The 21,115-nt window shown below is 40.5% G+C and overlaps 1 protein-coding gene across 2 annotated transcripts in view; it reads right to left on the bottom strand.

Moving 5' to 3' along the window:
• The window catches only part of PDE11A (phosphodiesterase 11A), a 379,748-nt gene that overhangs the window by 170,508 nt on the left and 188,125 nt on the right, over positions 1 to 21,115 (bottom strand). For both annotated transcript variants that reach the window (XM_047873318.1, XM_047873319.1), the window contains exon 6: positions 15,300 to 15,432. In XM_047873318.1, coding sequence (XP_047729274.1) covers positions 15,300 to 15,432 — 133 coding nt within the window. The remainder of the gene's footprint in view (positions 1 to 15,299; positions 15,433 to 21,115) is intronic.

Raw genomic sequence — 21,115 nt, 5'->3', positions numbered from 1 at the left:
AATATGTAAGTTTCTTTTTTTAAAGTACTTTTTTTTTGTTTTGTTTTGTTTTGTTCAAGAAATCTTCCTCTGCTCCTGGACCATGAAGATATTCTCCTATTCTTTTCCTAGAATCTTTATAGTTTTACCTTTCACATTTAGATCTGCAATCAAACTGGAAATGATTCTCAAGAATAGTGTGAGCTAAGAGTCAAGATTCTTCCAGTATCTATTTATCTACCACCTCCTATGCACCAGATACATTGCTGGTGTGGATATAAAAATGAAGTTGAGGATATAAAAATGAAGTTAAACAGTTGCTTGAGGAGCTCACAATGTAGAGTGAAGATAGAAATAGTTAAGATAAAATAAGTGTCCAAGTAACGAATGTTCGGAACACTATAGAAAAACCAGCAACTGACTCTGTTTAGAGAAATCAAGAGCAGCTTTAGATCCTTACAGGTGAGTCTTCAGTGACAGGGATGACAGTGACGATGATAGGCTAACATTTACTGGGTGTTTGCTTCATGTCCTGCACCCTATTTGGCACCTCCTCGTGCATTATCTCATTTACTTATTAAAACAACCTTACAGGTAGGTACTGTTAACATCCTCCCTTTCAGATAAGACTCTGATATCTGCCTTGAAACTGGAGAGACTGGTTCAAAGGAAATCAAACAATAACAAACACATCCATCAAAGTTACCCTCCAAAAGAAACAAAGTGGTTTTCCTCCTCTCCCTGAGGCTAAAAGTCTGAATTACAGCGATGCTAGTGAGCAGGAGGAGATTGAAGTCGATTTTCCAGGTCTAGGAGGTATAAGCTACAGACTTGGACTGGCCAGAGCAGCACTGGAATGTGTGGGTCTGTTTTGCTAACGGACACACAACTGTCGGGTGTCCTGAACCGGTGCTGAGAAGGAGGCACGATTGCTCTGCCAGCTCTGGGACCACCATGGCCCCACTCTAACCCTTCCTAGGAGATCTGAAGCAGCTGAGGAGAGAGGTCATGGTGCAAGAAGACAAGGAACATGCAGTGAGTGAAAGAAACCAGGACAGAGACGGCTTGAGAGGCCGGTGGGGAGAAAAACAAACCCTAGGCTGTTTGTCAGTGAAATAAGCAAGAATTCTGTTTACCAAAAATTATTGTAGTTCCCCAAAAGAAGTTTTTATTCTGGGGAGCTGAGAGTATGTGTTCTCCCATCCCTCCTGAGGATAGCATGGAAGTCTCTGGTTTGAGTAAGAGTGGCTGGAGTCCCTTGATGTGGGGAATACAGGAAGTTTGAGTGAGATGATCCTGAGTTCAAGTTATAATTGAGATGGCAGGGGAGAGGGCGGTTAGGGACTCATCCTGATGTCATCAGCCTCTGGTTCTAATTGATTGAGTAAAATCACCAGGGAAGAACTTGTTCAAGGAAGACACAAAAGGGCTGAAAACTGGGACATGATATTTTGGGCAGAAAGATGAACACAGGGTCAGTGACAGGGAGGAAAAAGAACTCCAAAGCTCATACTCTTAACCTCCATGCTTTGTAGCATTTCTAACGTGTGAATACATTGCTACAACTTTTCTGGAAATAGATTTACTGATGTGTATCCAGAGTCCAAAATGTATAAATACCCTTGACCAATTCCTAGGTCTAGAAATTTATTCTATGGTAATTATCATAGCTATACACAAAAGTTTACATATAAACGTGTAAATCATACCATTACCAATGATAGTGATATATTAGAAATAACCTGAATACTCAACTAGAGGGAGTAGGTTGAGTAAACCATAGCACATCTACACAGTGGAATATTATCCATCTAATTTAAATCATGCTATAGAAGAATATTTGTTAATGTGGAAAATTTTAACATATTAAGTGACAAGAGTGTGGGTGTCTGTGGGTGTACAAACACTTACTATATACATTGGAAAATCCTGGAAAAATTATAACCAAAGTAGTCCTCTCTGAATTGTTTGCCTATGGAGTTTTTGTTTCTTTACTTTAAAAATAATCTTTACTTTTTAGAACAGTTTCAAGTTCACAGCAAAATGAATGCAAGTACAGAGAGTTCCCATACATCTCTTGCCCCCACACATGCACCTCAACATCTCTCAGGACCAACATCACTCACCAGAGTAGTACTTTTGTTCCTACTGATAAAACCACACTGATACATCATTATCATCCCAAGTCCACAGTTTACATTAGGTTCATTCGTGATGCTGTACATTCTATGGGTTTTGACAACGGGGTCATGACATGTATCCACCATTAGAGTATCATACAGAGTAGTTTCAGTGCCTCTCAAATCCTTTGTGCTCCACCTGTTCATTCCTCCATCCATGTTCAGATCTGGCAACTATTGATCTTCCCCCCGCCCCAGCTTTACTGAGGTAGAACTGACAAATTTATAACATGCTTAATGTGTACATCATGATGATTTGATATATGTATACACTGTGAAAGTATTCTTTCTTTTTTTTTTATTTTTTAAGTTTATTTATTTATTTTGAGAGAGACAGAGTCAGCACGAGTTGGGGAGGGGCTGTGGAGAGGGAGAGAGAGAATCCCAAGCAGGCTCTGTGCTGCCAGCACAGAGCCCGATGTGGGGCTCAAACCTACAAAGTTGCGAGATCATGACCTGAGCTGAAACCAAGAGTCGGACACTTAATTGACTGAGCCACCCAGGCGCCCCTATCTTTGGGGGTTTTTAAATTACTATTTGCGGGTGCCTGGGTGGCTCAGTCAGTTAAGCGTCTGACTTCAGCTCAGGTCATGGTCTCACGGTTCGTGGGTTCGAGCCCCACAACGGGTTCTGTGCTGACAGCTCAGAGCCTGCAGCCTCCTTCAGATTCTGTCTCCCTCTCTCTCTGCCCCTCTCCTGCTTGTGCTCTGTTTCTCTGTCTCCCAAATAAACATTAAAAACATTAAATAAATAAATAAATAAATAAATAAATAAATAAATAAATAAATTACTACTTGTGTTTTCTAAATTTTGGATAATGAATTACTTTCCCATAAGGGAACAAGTTATTTTCTTGGGAACTAGAGTGGAACAATAGTGTCAAATTTTGCAGAATAGTCAAACAGGATAAGCACCGAAAATGGGTTCTTGGATTTAGTAGCACAGAAGGATAACTGAAGGCAAATATAGTCAGGGCAAGAAGGGATGGGATGAGGATCAGAAGTCAAGTGGTTAGTTCTGAAGGAGAGGGAGGCCACAAGGAGAGTGCAGAGTTGCATTGATCCAACATTAGAGGCTTGCATGGGCTGAGCACAACAGAAGAGGAGAGGCAACAGAGGATGTTGAAGACGTCTTTTTTTTTATTTTAATGTTTATTTTTGTGTGTGAGAGAGAGTGTATGTAGGGGAAAAGCAGAGAGAGAGAGAGAGGGAGACAAGGATCGGAAGTGAGCTCTGTGTGGACAGCAGCGAGCCCAATGCGGGGCCTGAACTCACAAACTGTGAAATCATGACCTGAGCCAAAGTCAGATGCTCAACTGACTGAGCCATTCAGGTGCCCTGAGAATGTCTGTAAATCGTTCTCACTGTGGCTGAGGGAAGGAAGTGAAGCTGGGACTAATTGGCTATGAAAATAAGGAAGAGAGAGCAGTAATGATCAGCATGCTTGAAGAGCCCAGCAAGATGGGAGAGAGGGAGGGGAATGGCAGAGTATGATGAGGGTGAACTTTCCAAATTGAAGATCATTAGGGCAATCCCCCCACTTGTCTATCTGTAGCAATGCTGTTGTTTCTAGAAAGTTCAACTAATCCAGGTTGATTATATAACCATATGAAATGGCAAGGACTGGGAGCACATATCATCCCCTGCAGGGACTGCAGGAGAAGAGCACAAAATGTCTGAAGAATGAATACCAAACAAGGATGAAGAGGAATAAGAAAGTATGAAGGAAAGAATCATCTCTGTTCATCAAAGAATCCCAGGTCTCCAGATCATATCAGTCAATAGCGCTCAGAAATATTTACTGGCCTCTCAACCCTGACCAAGGCACTAGAACTCTCTGTCTCAATTTTGTCATCAATATTGATCTTGTGCACACCAAAATGTCAACATTGGCTATCTCCAGATTTTGGTATTGTAGCTGATTCTCATCTTTTTTCCTTTGTGCTTTTTTTTATTTTCCAAGTTGTTTTATAAGAATATGAGCATGAAAGGGTTTCAAAATTTGTAAGGTGTCTTACAAATGTAAATATTACTAATACTGAGAGGAATACCTGCCCCCAAATATCCACCCCACTATTCTACAAGGTCCCCACTCCATCATTCTCAGTTTAAAACTCACATCATTAGAGTCCTAATTGTTAGACCATATGAGACTAAGCAGCCTTTCTAGAAAGTTACAATTAAAATAAACATACTATCTGGTAGTGCCTACTTCTTTCCAATTAAAGATCTGCATACCTAAAAATTTTGTCTAGTCTGTGTCCTGATTTGGTTTTTCCAGTTGATGGATCTACTCAGAGCCATGGAAACACACTTGTTACATTTTCCAGCCTCTCAAAGGTGGTCAAAGGAAATGTTAAATGAATCGGTGATAATGTAACACTATTCTTTAATACTCAAAATGTTTCCTTTCCCTATAAGGATATGTACAAGTTAAGCTATAATCTAAAGCAATACTTTATCCCTCAAATGTCAATCTACCAGTGAGAAATTCTGGTATTAGGACAAGCTGAGGGAGACGTTCTGAAGTCAGTCCCCTCATTTTCCCCAAACTAAGTAGAGAGGCAGTTTCTTTTTGTCTACCTTACCTACACATAGGATCAGTCCTAATGGCTTCTAGAACATACCTACAAATGATTCCTTAAATTTCTGACAAAAGTACTCCTAAAGAAATAACTGACCTTTGGGCTTAGAACTGAGGCATTGTCTTCATCACCTATGTAGCAAAGTCTGTTGTACTCTTATAACCATGGGACCCCTATACTGGTCTTCATTCAGCAAAGCTACCCCATTCTATACCTTAATTCAAGTCTTAGTAATCCTCCTGACCTTTTTGCCTTCCTGGTCATCTGGAATTCTTATATCCCACCATCCAATCTTCCCTAGCAAACCCTACTCCCGGGAAAGGATCTCAAACTGGCTTATACTGAGTATCAGCACTTGAGAGATTATTGGGAGCAAATGCATTTCAGCAGGTCCACAGAGCTCTATCTCTTAATGGTTTCAATTTTGCACATTTCCCTTTGTCAGGAGTAGCAGAGCTGATAGACCATAAGGTGTTATAGAGAATAGACAATGAACTGTCCTCCTGGGCTAGCACTCAGCATTTCAGATTGTGGGGGTGCTTTGCTATGAAGATCTGACAGGCAAAACGGGCTTTAAGGCTTTAAGTCAAAGGATCTTAGAGCCCAGAGTCCCATTATCCTTAAGTGCTACATGACGAGGGCAAGAACTATTGAGTTGTCTTCAACAGGCTTTGATAAGAAAAAGAAAACAAGGGGCGCCTGGGTGGCGCAGTCGGTTAAGCGTCTGACTTCAGCCAGGTCATGATCTCGCGGTCCGTGAGTTCGAGCCCCGCGTCAGGCCCTGGGCTAATGGCTCGGAGCCTGGAGCCTGTTTCCGATTCTGTGTCTCCCTCTCTCTCTTCCCCTCCCCCGTTCATGCTCTGTCTCTCTCTGTCCCAAAAATAAATAAACGTTGAAAAAAAAAAAAAAAAAGAAAACAAAACAGAGAAAGAACCTCATGTGGGAAAACTCATGGGATTGAAGCGTGACGGACTTAGGGCCATGACACCTTAGATTTAACTGTGTAACTGGGCATCAGCCACCATGGTAGAGGAGATCTGGGTGCTGATGGGTTTCCTACTGCTCTTAAATTTGTAACAAATACATTTGCCACCAAATCATCCATGCAGAAGGCGTGTCCTACATTGTAGTTATTTTCTGCCATCTCCCCTGTGCCAAACCTTTTCTATTCAAATGTTGGGTCCAATTGTTCATTTCTGCTGCAGGCAGAGGACAAACTTTGCACGTAATGGCTCTGAAAATTCTCCCCATAACAATACAAATGGGAGGAAATACTAAATTAAGCAATAGAATATTATATCTTATAATGACTAAATAACGGCTTGTTGTGCATTAGTGTATTTGTTTTAGGGTATTCTTTTGAATCTAGTATGAAAAGAAGGGCAGAAAGCTTCGCAGATAATGCACTAGAGTGCAACTAATTATTGGAGGATGAATTCATAAGCACAATGCCAGCTAAAAGCAAGACCAGAATAACTGTTTCAGGGTATTTGTAAATAGAGTATGCGCTCTAAGAAGCCACCTGATACAACAGCAGGTAATCTGAGAACGCACTTTATGTACATGCTGTTGGCACAGTCTCAAACGAGTATCTTAGGATAAAATCCAAGCAACACTCCATGCTGACCAGGGCAATAGAAAATAATCCATCTAAATTCCCCAAAGATGCAGTAAGACAAGTTAATTTACTTAGATCTTACATTATTTCAATTCTGGTTTTGAGTAATAGTGTATAGTTTTTAGAGGGCTCACAATAGCCTGGCAAAATATAATTTCACATCAGATATAAAGGGTCTAAAATTTTAAAATATCTTTATAATTTTGCCTGATTACAAAAAAAATACAAACCCTTGGGAAATTTTTAAGTAAAAATAAAATCAAAAGCTCTAATCTTCCATCTCTATCATGGCAACTATTGACAGTTTAGTACAAGTTCTTGCTGATCTTTTCCTACAAATATACAACATGCTTATGCATCAATTTATGATATATTCAATAACATATCATATATTCATAAATAAAATAGATAAAATGTTCAACAACACTTAACAATAATGATTATTTTTTTTTACTTCTTGTGTTTGTTTATTTATTTATTTATTTATTTATTTATTATTTTAATATGAAATTTATTGTCAAATTCATTTCCATACAACACCCAGTGCTCATCCCAACAGGTGCCCTCCTTAATGCCCATCACCCACTTTCCCCTTAAGTACTAAACATTGTTCCAGTTGTTGGGGAGATATCAGTGAACAAAACCAACAAAATTCTCACCTTCATTGTGGTTACATTCTAGCGAGAGAAGACAGATGGCAAAGAATACAAAAAAATACAGAAATAGATTACATGTTAGGAGGTGTTAGGAATTACAGAGAAAACATAGAGCAGGATGAATGGGACTTAATATCAAGGCTGCCAGGCTTTACTGACAGATAACATTTGAAAGATGATTTTAAAGAAGTGAGGATGGGAGCACGCAGATACTGGGGGAAGAGAATTTCAGATGAGGGAATAGCCAGTGCAAAGGCCCTGAGATAGGTGTGTGAGTAGCATGTTCTAGAAATAACAAAAAGACCAGTATGGCTGGAGAAGCAGGAGTAAGGGCTGGGGCTAGATAAGAGGTGCTGGATTGTGTAAGGGCATTGTAAACATCTGAAAGAATTCTGAGTTTGGCTTTTACTCTAGTGGCATAAGGAGACTTTGAAGAGTTTGTGAGCAGACTTTTGATATGCTATGACTTGAAATTTAAAAGCATCTGGTTATCTGCCTATTGTAATGAGAACAGAGTGCAAAGGAGAAGAGTGGAAGCAGAGATTAAGAGGCGATGGCCATGAAATAGTCCAGAGATGAGGGTGGCTTGGACCTGGGAAGTAGCAGTTGAGTGGTGAGAAGTGGTCAGATTCTGGATAAATTTTGCAAATAGAGCCAATTGGACTTCCTGATGAGTTACATGTGCCAAATGAGAGAATCATGCCTATAAAATTTTTGTCGTAAGCATCAGGAAGGATTGAGTTGCCTTAATAGAGACAGGGAAACAGAGAGAGGAGTAGACTTGGAAGAAAAAAGGTTGTGGGCTCTGTTTTGGACATGTTAGGTTTGAGGGGTCTGATTGAAAAATATGTGTATATATGTGTATGTATATATGCACATATATCATTCTATACATTATTCTATACACACTTCTTTGTGTTTTTTTTTACTTGTGGACATTTTTCCATATCAGGACATAGGGAAGATCTTATCGGATAGAGAGATTTTGTGTGGGTGCAATTTTCATCATTATTATAGTGTGGTAGGCAGAATGCTAAAGATGACCTCTAAGATTCTCACCTGCCACCTTCCACTTTGTACATATCTGGCATAATCCTCTCCACTTGAGTGTGAGCAGGACTTGTAAATATGACAGGATAATCACTTCCTTGATTAGGTTATGTTATGTGGCAGAGGTGATGGGACAGCCACTCTTATGATTATGGAAGTCACCCCTGACATTATGTAAGCCTCTGTCACAGCCAACTGGAGTGAGATTCTCCTGTTGGCTTTGAGCAGGTGAGCCGCCATGTTGTGAGAGGGCCATATGGCTAGTACCTAAGAGCAATCTCCAGGAGCTGAGAGAGACTTTTTACCAGCAGCCAGTAAGAAAATGGAAACCTCAGTCTGCAACTGCAAGGAACTCAATTTTACCAACAACCTGAATAAGCTCTGAAAAGTGCCAAAGTACAAACGAGAATGTCACCTGACTAACACCTTATTTTTAGCCTATGAGACCCTGGAGCAGAGAACCCAGCTATGTCACGCCCAGATTTCTCACCTACAGAAGCTGTGAGATAATAAGTAGGCGTCTGTTGTAAGCTGCTGAATTTGTGCTGACTTGTTATGTGGCAATAGAACATTAATATACATGGTATTCTGTCCAATATCTTTAGGAGCCAAGCATGGGTACTGCCTCGCAAGGAGAAAATGACTGGGAAAACTACAAAGCCCACCTACATGATAACCCATGAACATGAGTGTTTCTTCAGGCACTATAAATAAATATAATTAGGTATATATACATATTGGTCTTCCATTCTTTTCATGGAGGATGTAACAGAGTCTCGTAACAGAATAAACATATCACAATCTTCATAAGGTGGCAGAACTTAAAGCTCAGAAATTTAGTTCTGGCTCTGTGAGTATCTTATATAACCATTCTGTCATAAATTTCCACCCATAAACCAAAGAGTCTGGCCTTACAATCATGCATGCTATCAAGCACAGCAGGCGCTACTCCTAAGAGTCAACTCAAACAGGCAGACAGAAGGCAAATAATCACTGTGGCTTGCCCTCTAAGTTGCTCTGTTTCCCACAAGGAGGGAACTCCATTAAATATTTAATACAATCACAAAGAGAACACCCAGCAGGTGGACAACTATGATTATTTGCCCCATCGCCTTCACAGCAAGCTCCTGCGGCACCTGGGATGGGCTTTATATCACATTAAAGATCCCTTTGTAGTTTCTATTAAAAGGAAGACCAACAGTTTCGAAACCGAGGTTTCAAAATAAAGATCATTCTCTTGCTGTCTACCTTTGGGCAGAGTTTGTGAGGACTTCCCAGAACTTATTTTAAGGCATGAAAGACACCAAGATTGGAAATCTAGTTTCCACTTTAGCTGTACAGCTAAGGCAAAGCTTGGTAGGATAAATTCTCTCTTATTAACAGGAAATAGCCACTGGCATCATGAATCTCCAAACTGACAAGCTTCCCATGTTAGTCTAAATTGGAGAAGAAACTACCAAATGCACACAAGAGGACGTGCTGTGGTTAGCACCCAGTTAGAGATCTGAAGAATCCACAAGATGGTTCCCAGGGAGAGTCATTCATCAGTGCTCTGGACAGTTTCATTCAGGGAGTAGGGAACACTTCCCTAGCCAGTGTCAATGATCAGGAGCATCCATTTGGGCTTAACATGAACAAAAACTAAACTCCTATTGTATTATGCCATGGAGATTTTGGAGTTTATTTATTGCCCTGATACAGTGGTTTGAACGTAGGCAACAGGGCTATATTTGAAATATACCAGTGTAATTGGCTTTTTAGCTATATGTTTTAAAGATTGGTGGGTTGTTGGGGATTGGACTGTGTGGGGAGCCCCTGAAATTTGATCATCCTTAATGTACCTTGCAAATCTGGCCTCAGGATGTCTGGCCATTCTTTTGAAGAGCCGTCTTCATATTGCTGGCTCCTTTAGGGGAAGAGATGATGACCATCTCCCAAGATGCATCTCACAAGACATGCATCTAGCCGTCACCACTTTGTAACCAATGCCTGTTATTGTTCCTCCTCTGAGAAGACAAGAAAAGACCTGGCTGTCTTGAAGACCTACAGGCTGTCAGATTAGTGCCACCATCTCTTCTTCACAGTCAACAATCACCCTTAACTCTCCTCTTTGGCTACAGACTTTCATCTTCCTTCCCCACTGTGCCTCCAGATGAAGAGGACTGAAGTTGGCTTGTCTTTAATCAAGGTCTGCTGGTCTGCAGCTCTGTGTAAAGGCACCCTCATTTAGAGAAAAAGACCTGCTACTAGCACCCCACCCCCACCTCCAAATAAGAAATGAGTCCTTAATCACATGAGTGTCTTCACTGACATTACAAAATATTGATATAGAATTGTGCATGTTACAATATATACTCAAGTAGTACGCCCAAGATGGCTCAGCTGGTGAGGGGAGCGTACAGGACAAAAAGTTAAGTCTGCTGGCCAACATTCATGTACCTCTGTGGATAGAAGAAAGATGGAGTGGTGATTCCATTGCCCAGGCAGCCCCTTACTAGCTTAGGGAATTGAAGTTCCTGTCAGTTTTGTGCCCTGCCTTGAGGAAGGTGTGTGGCCTTAGGTAAGTCACTTTAGCCCTCTGAGTCTGCTTCCTCAAGTGTAAATTAAAGAAACCTCAAATATTCCTATTAACTGAAAGCTGACACATCTACAGTATGAAACCTCAGGATAAGGCCAATCCAATTTTCAGTGTTCTATCCCAGGACATTATATTGTCTGATGAATTGGGTCCTTCTTCATGTTCAGTGAAGAGATTTCAGGTTGCCAGAATTAGCCACTGAGCCACTGAGAACTTTAGGATAGATAAATGTGTTTCTGGCAAGTTTAAGTTCATTATATAGACTTATGTTGAGAAAATATGTAGGAAAAATAGGAAATGCTTTGAAAAAGATTACCCATGCTACCTCTCTGCAAAGTATCATTCTTGTTAACCAGCTTCAAACTACTCAGGGAAGTCAGTGAATATAGAGAACCAAAAAGCAAGCACTTTTTCCAGTGAAGAAAACTCTGGGAGATGCTCCCTTAATCCTGGCTTAAAAAAATCATTTCCTTATATTCTATCAGTGATAAGTAACTACTCAATTATGATTACTAGTAAAAATTATGGATCCACATGCTAGCAGACCAAGAAGAGAGGACTCAAACCTTTGTAGGAAGACAATGCAATTCTAAAAGTTACCCTCTACCTCTTTGATGATTACAGAATTACTGTTAGTGCAAGAATGAAGCATATTCATTTTGTCATGGTAATTTTTTATCTTGAGGAAAATACTTAAAACATTAATAAAAAATATTTATCTGAAATGGTTGTCTTTATCTTATGATCAATACCATCTTACATCAGGCTTCATGGGGAGAAGGTTGGGGCCTCTTAGCCTCTTGGCACTGTGGCTCCGTCTGGAGTCTCATTCATTATTAACATAAACAGTTGACACCTGTCACTGAGGCAAAATATACTTGAGAAAGGAGGAAGCCTAAGCAGATAAATAATGTTGCTTTTCTTGGTATGATACATAACACACACATGCATACACACATGTGCCTACATACACACACACACACAACACAACATACACACAAATTTGTAGGACATATCTACTAAATGCCTCTCTCTCTCTTACCTCCAACTGCATTAATTCCTTTCTATCCTTTTCCTTAGCATGAGAAGGGAAACATAACTTTAAATTCCAGTACCATACAAAGAGACCATATAAATATCATATATAATGCATCTCCAGATTTGCATTTGAAATTTGGTTATTAGGTGTGTGACAGACTGAAAGCATTTTAGGTGTAAGGACAAGAAATAATGATGGTCTAAGTACATGCTTTATTTTATCAGAGGGAAGAATGTGATTTTACTAAATAGTCACTGCTTAACCTACCACAGTTTACTGCCTTCAGATATCATTGCTTCTAACTACTGGATAAAAGCATGATATTTTTGGGGCGCCTGGGTGGCTCAGTCAGTTGAGCCTCCAACTTCAGCTCATGATCTTACAGTCTGTGAGTTCGAGCCCCGGGTCAGGCTCTGTGGGACAGCTCAGAGCCTGGAGACTGCTTCGGATTCTGTGTCTCCCTCTCTCTCTGACCCTCCCCCGTTCATGCTCTGTCTCTCTCTGTCTCAAAAATAAATAAACATTAAAAAAATTTTTTTTTAAAGCATGATATTTTTTTATGCCAAATCTCACAGAACTGTTGCATTTTTGCTCAAGAGTCCACCTTGTTCTTTTTATAGATCAGTGGAGTAGGCTGCCTTATTGGAATGGACTATAAGCACAGAGAAAAATGTAAAATGGCTGTATCACTAATCAGGAAGAGTTCTGGTAAGAGTCTGACTGTAGACATAAGAATATGGTCTATCCAAGATCACTATATTATATAAGCAAGAAGTTTTCTTGAGATAGTAAATGTGCTTGCTACATGTGCTGTTTTTGTAAGAAAAAAAAAGGGCAAGGGCACCTCTGTGGCTCAGTTGGTGAAGTATCCAACTTCGGCTCAGGTCATGATCTCATGGTCTGTGGGTTCGAGCCCTGTGTGGGGCTCTGTGCTGACAGCTTGGAGCCTGGAGCCTGTTTCAGAGTCTGTGTCTCCCTCTCTCTCTGACCCTCCCCTGTTCATACTCTCTCTCTCTCTCTCTCAAAAATAAATAAACATTAAAAAAAAAAGAGCAATGATTGGACAAGAATTTTTCCTTCCCTGATAGAGGTGAAGATAGCCTATGACCCAGCATGTCATTCTCAAGATACAGACACTACAAAAACTCCTGTATGTGTGCACTAGAGACATGTACGAGAATGTCCCTGGCAGTTACGTATGTAAAAGCAAAACACGGAACCCAAATGTCCATCAACACTATAGTGGATAAATAAAGTGAGGTTTATTCATACAGTGGAATACTTGGCAGCAGTGAAACTAAATGAATGAGTTACAAACTCCTATGACTCAGGAACATACGTTGAATGAGAAAACAAGCCACAGAAGAATACATACAATATAATTTAATTTCTATAAATTTCAGAGAAACACAAGACATAATGACATATTTGGCATGGAGTCAAACATATGCAATGAACCTACACAGAAAAGCAAAAGAGTGTTAAATTCAAATTAGGACAGTGGTTACCTCAGCAGGGAAAGTAAAGGAGAAAGTACTAGAGAAGATCAGTACAAGGATTCAAAAGTAATCATCCTCTTCTTTTCTTAAACTGGGTAGTGGGTGTTCACTGCATCATGTTTTGTTATACCTTAACATACGGCTAATGAACCAGCTTTTTAAAATGGTGTAAAAAAAATAAAATGGTGTAATTTTTTGATTCCTTTTGCTTCCTCAGAATTTGACTTCACGGTTCAAAGCTAAGAGCAGAATAACATAAATCCATACCAAATTTAGTACTATGATTTGGGGTAGGAACCAACCCATCACCCCTTGACATCTAATCTCACATGATGGCTTGGTAACAAAGGATTGGTAATGAATGATTTTTCTGCATAGCAAGGCTTGTAGTTTGTTCAACTATTACTGATGTCAATAAGAGGATACTGAGGGCATTCCTTCATAAAATTGTGTTTAGACATCTGTTCTTCAGTATTTTCTCTCTAAAAGCAAGGAAGAAAGAAACATGGCCAAAGGCAAAACTTCATCGAATTAGTCCTAGCCCAATCATAATGCTAAAGTATACAAATATTGAGCTCTATCAATCATTTCTGCTCTGCTAATCACAGAACCAAGGCGGGGTTATTCTCCCTCAAAGGAGGACAACTAAAGGAGCTTTGGGCTGTGTACTTCCCCGAGGAAGGTAACTCAAATCTCAGAAATAACGCATCAGAACTGAAGAGACCTAGAGGGTGGTCAGCGTGGGGACAGCTCAGGGGGAGCATGCTGCAGAGACACCCAACCTAGGCTGGGAGTTCATGAAAGGATTTGCAAGGTAGGAGCAGCTGAACTCTATGCTTAAGAATTAATAGAAACTACTAGAGGACATAGCCTGGGGGAAGAAAGCTCCAGGCAGCTACAGAGAGGTGCTGAGTTTTGGGGAATCTAAAATCTCCCTGCAGAGATCTGAAAAGATGACATGCCTAAAGTTCTAAGTTTGGTTTAGAATGAAGCCCCCTGCCACATCGTGACCCACCCCAGACGTGGGACAGCACAGGGCAAGGCTGAGGGGGAGGGCTCGGGAGTCCAGAGACTGAGACTGAATCCCTGTCTGTCTCCAGAGTCATCAACCAGCTCTCATTTCAGCTTAAATGTTCAGTTCTTATTGCTAATGTATCCTCCGTGCTGTAGCCACCGCAGTGGTGTGATCTTCCTAAAATACAACTCCTGTGTCTCCCTGATCAAAAACTCAACTACTGATTCCCCGTTGCCCAGGATAAATACTCAAACTTCTTAATGCAGCTTTCAGATTGGAGCAATCTGGCCCCTGCTTCCCTCTCCAGCCTCATCTACGTGGTGCTTCAGCAGCATTAACTCGCCTCAGCCCCTAGCCCCCCCAACCCCTCAGCCCCCCCATCCCCCGGGGCCCCATGCTCTCTCAGCTTTGCCTAGAACACATCTCCACCTAAAACTCCTGCTACTCTTTAGATCTTCACTTGGCAATATAGAATAGGAAACGTGTAATTTATTGAATACACACACACACGCACAAAGATATTTTATAAGTTCGTGTAAATTTGTCTGTATGATACTGTAGATACTTAGAATTTAAACACCTGCAAGTCTAGGTTGCTTTAATATATTCTGCATATAGCACAATGTGCCTTCAAAATTAACATTAAACAATAACAAACCAATTTACTATTTCTTGGGAGCAATTTTTAAAAACATGGTAATTGTTCTAGCATCTGTTGGGAAATAACTATGTTATATCCACATTTTTATTAATAACTATTTCATAGTTTAATATAAACTATCTTTAATATAAAGTGTTCATGAATTAATGCATGGGTACATGCAATATAATATGTACCCAATTGTAAAGAGCATCAAAGTAATACATAATAGATAGCCATTTTGCCACAAATCAGAGTAGAGAGAGATTTTTCTGTTACTCAACAGTAGACAATGCTAAAAATCTGATCACAGGGGAAAGACGCAAAAAAAAAAAAAAAAAACTGCCAGTAAACTCAGGGGTGACTGTGATGTATACGATGTCCCTTTTTTGCTTCAACCAGCAAACCATCACCAGTGTGACAACTGAACCTTAAGAGTGCAACCAGAGAATTCCTCTTACCTCGGCATCAAAGCGAGGATCCTGGTAGGCATCGCTGATGTTCACCGGGAGGCCTGTGGAAGCCACTAGCTCGGCAACACTATTATTTATAAGCCAGTCGGAATATGAGGATTTCTCCATGCTCTCTTTGAAACTATCAAAACCAAAGCAGGCAGTAAGAAAACAGAGAAACATAAGTTTGTTTGAAAGCAAATCTTATAAAACTATACTCATAGTAGGATTATTTATCCTCCTTAAGAAGGGATAAGTGACTTCAGTCACAGAATAGAAGGGTAATTATCAGTAGCTACTTCAAAAAACCTTGCCTGGGATGAGCACTGGGTGTTGTATGGAAACCAATTTGACAATAAATTTCATATATTAAAAAAAAAAAACCTTGCCCACTGTAATGTAAAATAATCAAATCCATGGGAAGACATAATAGATTCTCCATGACCCAGAAGAACAACTCTAGGTTGTATTTAGGCCAAAGCAGACAGACATAAAGTAAATAATCAAGTAAGGACCAAACCTGACTTGAGGATGCCAAAACCCTGGCATAATAAATTCCCCTGCCCTCCCTGGCCCACACCCCTTAACTAAGTGGACTGGACGTGTGATATCAGGAAAAATTAAATCCCAGAATGGCGAAAAATCAGGAAATAAGTTGAGAATTTACAAAATTGTAAGTGCAGCAAAAGAGCAGGTCTAGACCATGGGTAATCTTAGTACTTATGTAAAGGTTTTTGTAGCATGTCTCAGAGTTTCTTAACAAAAGCACATTTCTACTTAACAAAATCTTGCTGGAAAACCTGTTTTAATTCTACTGACCCCTAACAGGAATAATTTAAATTATATCCATATTTGATTTCAACAGGAATTTTATGCTAAATGATTTTGTGAACTTTCCCTTGTATCACTTTCACTATAATTGCCAAATTTACAGAAATGCCATAAGAATTAGTAAGATTCCCTACTCCCTCTCTCCTGTCCATCATTTCTTCCCCCAAATACATACTAAGCACTGCCAGGAGCTATGGAATTGCAAAACTGAGTACTGTTCAAATTAGCAATATCAAGGAAAATTTTCACGGAGAGTATTAGATTTGTGGCTTTGCAGGTGATAACTGAAATTACATAAATGAATGCCGGTATACCAGGGCAATGTTTTCCCAACTTGATTCTGTGAAACCCTGGGTTCCAGGATATGTGAGTGAGTGTACCACAATGAGAATAATAAGAATTCTACTGACTTTTTAATCTAAACTACCTTATATGGAAGGAAAACACTAAGCCCTGTAAATAGTCATTGTTACTATGCAGTAATGTGCCTGCATGGAATTTGGGCCCTACCAAGAATTTGTAGCATGGAGAGGCCACCAGATGCTTGAGGAAGTGGGAAGCACAGAAGTTCTTTAGCAACATTAATAGGTGCCATCTGTGATGATGACTGGTCTGTGTCTGATAAATGTAACATGTATTTGTGATGATATTCATCCCTTATTGCATATCAAACATTACTAACACACACGTTTATTCCCTGTGAATCTCTGGCTGTGAGAAGTGGAAGTTTTAATGAAAAGCTGGGTCTTATATTTCTCATATGGTGCCTAAATCAAAGAAACGAAAAGACTGAGGACTTCAAAGATAAGATGAAGCCCTTATTTCCTAAAACAAACAAAGGAGCATCAACAAAGTCCATGTTTTATTTTCTTTGCTCTATTATACCTGTGAGAAGGGAAATTTTATGTTGTGCTGCAATGAAAACAAAATATAGGAGGAAACATGATAATGTACCTGATATGAGGTTCCAACTTAATGAAGCCATTTCTAAGTTTATAAAAGTGTGTGACTGAATGCTTCTCATTTCTTACAGCGATTAGTTGGTCTATGAACTCACTCTGAACTATCTGGGTACTTTATTCCATTCTACAGTTTTTAAAAGAGTTCTGTGATAAAACAGTGTGGAAAGTGCTGACCTGGAGTGCCCTGGGCAGAAGGGGTGCAAAGGGACCCTGGGGATGAGCCACAGAAGAACCAGAGAGAAGAATGGTTGGGGCAGGCAAAGGGGCCAGTGGTGAATGCTCTAAGGAAGGAACCAGTTTCATCAAGTGTGAAAACCTGTAAGCTGGGTCTTTCAGGATGGGCAAGTGAGTTCAGCAAGGAGGGACTGGGGTGGTGAGGAGGAAAGCGCCCGAGGAGGAGGAAACAGCAAGAAGAAAGATACGAAGGGCAAAGAGTACAATAAGTACAGTAGCACTGAGTAATCCCTTAAATGAACAGGTCCGGGCTTAAAGGTGGAGGCTTTGACCAATGGGCTTCAAACTTAGTCACAGGCAATGACAAGCTGTTGGAGAGTACTGAGCAGGGAAGTGACATGATTTGAGATGTGACTTCAGAAAGCTTCAGGAAGCTTAATCCAGGAAGCTTAAACAAGGAGCAAGAAAAACTGACTGAGAGAGATGGAAGGTAGACCAGCGAAGTTGTGCCGATGGGAGGTGATGATGCTGGCCCCTCAGGAGATCCTGCAGAAGACTCCGCAGGGCTTGGTGGGCAGACAGCTTGGCTTATGTTCTGCTTGTGTGTGTCTGTGGCACTATTAGAAGTGAGTTGGTTTGAGAAGTGGGAGATGGGGAACAATAACAGACCTTTTGTGAACCTGGAACTTGTCACTCATTGTTGAAACTCCAGGAACAAAACCCATATAAGATCCTTAGGACTGGAAATACTATAGAGTTGGGATTATCTTCGAGGAGAATACAATGGATGAGATTGACCAGGGAGAGAATATGCGGGAAAATCTGTATCTAGGGGAAGGAAGAAGAGGAAAGGCAGTAATAAAGGTGGAGGGGAGAGAGAAGAAAGAAAAAGGAGGAAAGCAAATTTATCATCACCCGAGTAGGCTAACGGCCTGGCTGGATGCTTTACCTAATTAATTTGTTTTGTTTTCACATAAATCTATGAGATGAGTACAATTCTCTACATTTTACAGATCAGAAAACTGAGGTTCAGAGATGCTAAATAATTTTCCTAAGTGGAGATAGAATTTTCAGCTAAGTATGACTACAGAGCCTCAGATTATTCTGTTTATCCTGTCGCCTCTCAGGGAAGGAGTCAATGGGTAGGAGTTGAGCAAGAATAGTAGGTTGTCACCTAAAGAAAAGAAGGGAGGGGCGCCTGGGTGGCGCAGTCGGTTAAGCGTCCGACTTCAGCCAGGTCACGATCTCGCGGTCCGGGAGTTCGAGCCCCGCATCAGGCTCTGGGCTGATGGCTCAGAGCCTGGAGCCTGTTTCTGATTCTGTGTCTCCCTCTCTCTCTGCCCCTCCCCTGTTCATGCTCTGTCTCTCTCTGTCCCAAAAATAAATAAACGTTGAAAAAAAAATTAAAAAAAAAAAAAAAAGAAAAGAAGGGAGTGGCAGTCAGCATCACGGGGAGTTTAAAGGAGACACTGCAGATCATAAACACTTGAGTCTGAGACTACATGCAGTCAAAGGAAGAGTGAGGAAAAGACATTGGATTTGATCATCCAGAGCTGTAGGTCACTGCTTAACAAAATTCCCAAGGAAGATGTTGAAAACTTACTGAGCAGGGACTCCTGAAAGACTCATCCTAAACCTAAAACATGCTTAGAACTGGGGTTAGTTTGGGCTGCATACGTATTGCAATCACTCTAAAATTATAGGACAATGTGGGGTGTCTGGGTGACTCAGTTGGTTCTGCGTCTGACTCTGGATTTTGGCTCAGGTCATGATCTCATGGTTTGTGAGATCAAGCCCCAGGTGTGGAGCTTGTTTGGGATTCTCTCCCCCTTTCTCTGCCTCTCTACCACTCATGCTTTCCCTCTCTAAACAAACAAACAAACAAACAAACAAACAAACATTTAAAATTGTAGGTCAGGGGCGCCTGGGTAGCTCAGTTGGTTAAGCATCCGACTTTGGCTCAGATCATAATCTCATGATTCATGAGTTGGAGTCCCTCATCGGACTTTCTGCTGTCAGCACAGCAGATTCTCTCCGCCCTTCCCCACTCTCTCTCTCTCAAAAATAAATAAACATTTTAAAGAATAAAATTGTAGGACAATGTAAATGGGTCAATTCTGTGCAAGGCACTCTGCATAAGCAAAGTTGAGGTGGTTTCTAGAAAATATAAACTATGGTCTCTGGCCTTACAGAGGTTGCCATCTACTTGGGGAAATGAGAAATAAACATACTGACATTTGCACAATGCACAATTAAAATGCCCAGTTCAAATTTCAAATGACAGGGGCGCCTGGGTGTCTCAGCTGGTTAAGTGTCCGACTTCGGCTCCGGTCATCTCACGGATCCTGGGTTCAAGGCCCACATTGGGCTCTGTGCTGACAGCTCAGAGCCTGGAGCCCACTTCGGATTCTGTGTCTCACTCTCTCTGATCCTCCCGCACTCACACTCTCTCTCTCTTTCTCTCTCTCTCTCAAATATAAATAAACATTAAAAAAAAATTTTTTTTAAACCCACAAATTTCAAATGACAAATTTGTCACATGGCTGTGTCGACTAGTTGCCAAGTCAATTGTACCAGTCATAAATGCAAAAGAAATGCAAAAGAAGTGAAGGGAGGAAGAAACCACTTCAGCCGCTATAATCGAACTAAGGCTCCAGAGGGGAGGGGAGATTTTAATCAACCTATAGCTGCAACAGTGCAAACCGATTTTCTGAAAACCACCTCTCCATTTCTTCAGTTTAATGTTACACAGGTACATAAACTAAGGTGCAGGACAACAGAATAAACTAAGGCGCAGGGCTCAGAGAGACAGTCAGGAAGGATGATTGTCACTCTTAGTAATTATATCACATTCTGGCTTTTACTCCAATTCAACCTTCCAAATCAACCTTCCAAATCTTAAGTTTTTACTGTAATACAGAATCATGATGTTGAGTTAGAGCTCTCAAAACCTTGCTTTTTAAGATTTATTAAAAAAATTTTTTAATGTTTATTTATTTTTGAGAGAGAGATTGAGACAGAGCATGGGCAGGAGAGGGGCAGAGACAAAGGAGACACAGAATCTGAAGCAGGCTCCAGGCTCTGAACTGTCAGCACAGAGACCGACACGGGGCTCTAAATCATGAACCATGAGATTATGACCTGAGTCGAAATCTGACGCTTAACTGACTGAGCCACCCAGGTGCCCCAAACTTGCTTTTTTTAAGAAGATGATTTCTGTTTTATGAGTAAGACCATGAATTTTAGATCAGATATATCTGATTCAAATACCTATTTTGCCACTTCCTAGGCAGTGATCTCAGACAAGTTACTTACACTTCATCTGTAAAATGGGTATAATAGTCCTACTTAGTTATTGCTCAGATTAAGGTAATAATTTATACAAGTGTTTAACATACTATCTAGCCCATAGTAAACAGTCTTTTTAAAGTATCAACTTTTTAGCAACTTCTAGAGTAAATTCTGCATGTGACAGTACCCTTTGTATACTTCAGCAACTAGGTATTGTGAATTTAATCATAAAGGAAAGGGCTCAAGTTGTTTCTTTTTCTTGAGGGACACATTTAGCTTAAAGGATCAATTCTTTCATAAAGGTCCTGTGGGTCAACTCCTTCTGATTTATGCAGGTCCTTTTATTTTGTGTGGTTTCCTTTCCTTCGATTGATTTCTGTTGGAGCAGAACATGGTAAGATGGACACAGCCATGTGTGGTAATGCAGGTTCTGCCCCCTGCATTCCTGTACAAGGAATGAATGGAGGGTGACATCTAGCCTAGTTGTGCATGTTGGCTTTGAACTGCATCCATCTAAAGGAAGTACTTTTTCTATTTTCACAGAGATGCTGTACGGGCTGACAATGG

The sequence above is a fragment of the Prionailurus viverrinus genome, chromosome C1 (assembly GCF_022837055.1).
Source record: "Prionailurus viverrinus isolate Anna chromosome C1, UM_Priviv_1.0, whole genome shotgun sequence".
Taxonomy (NCBI): Eukaryota; Metazoa; Chordata; class Mammalia; order Carnivora; family Felidae; genus Prionailurus; species Prionailurus viverrinus.
Note: the sequence above shows the minus strand (reverse complement) of the source record. Positions and strands in the feature narration are given on the sequence as shown.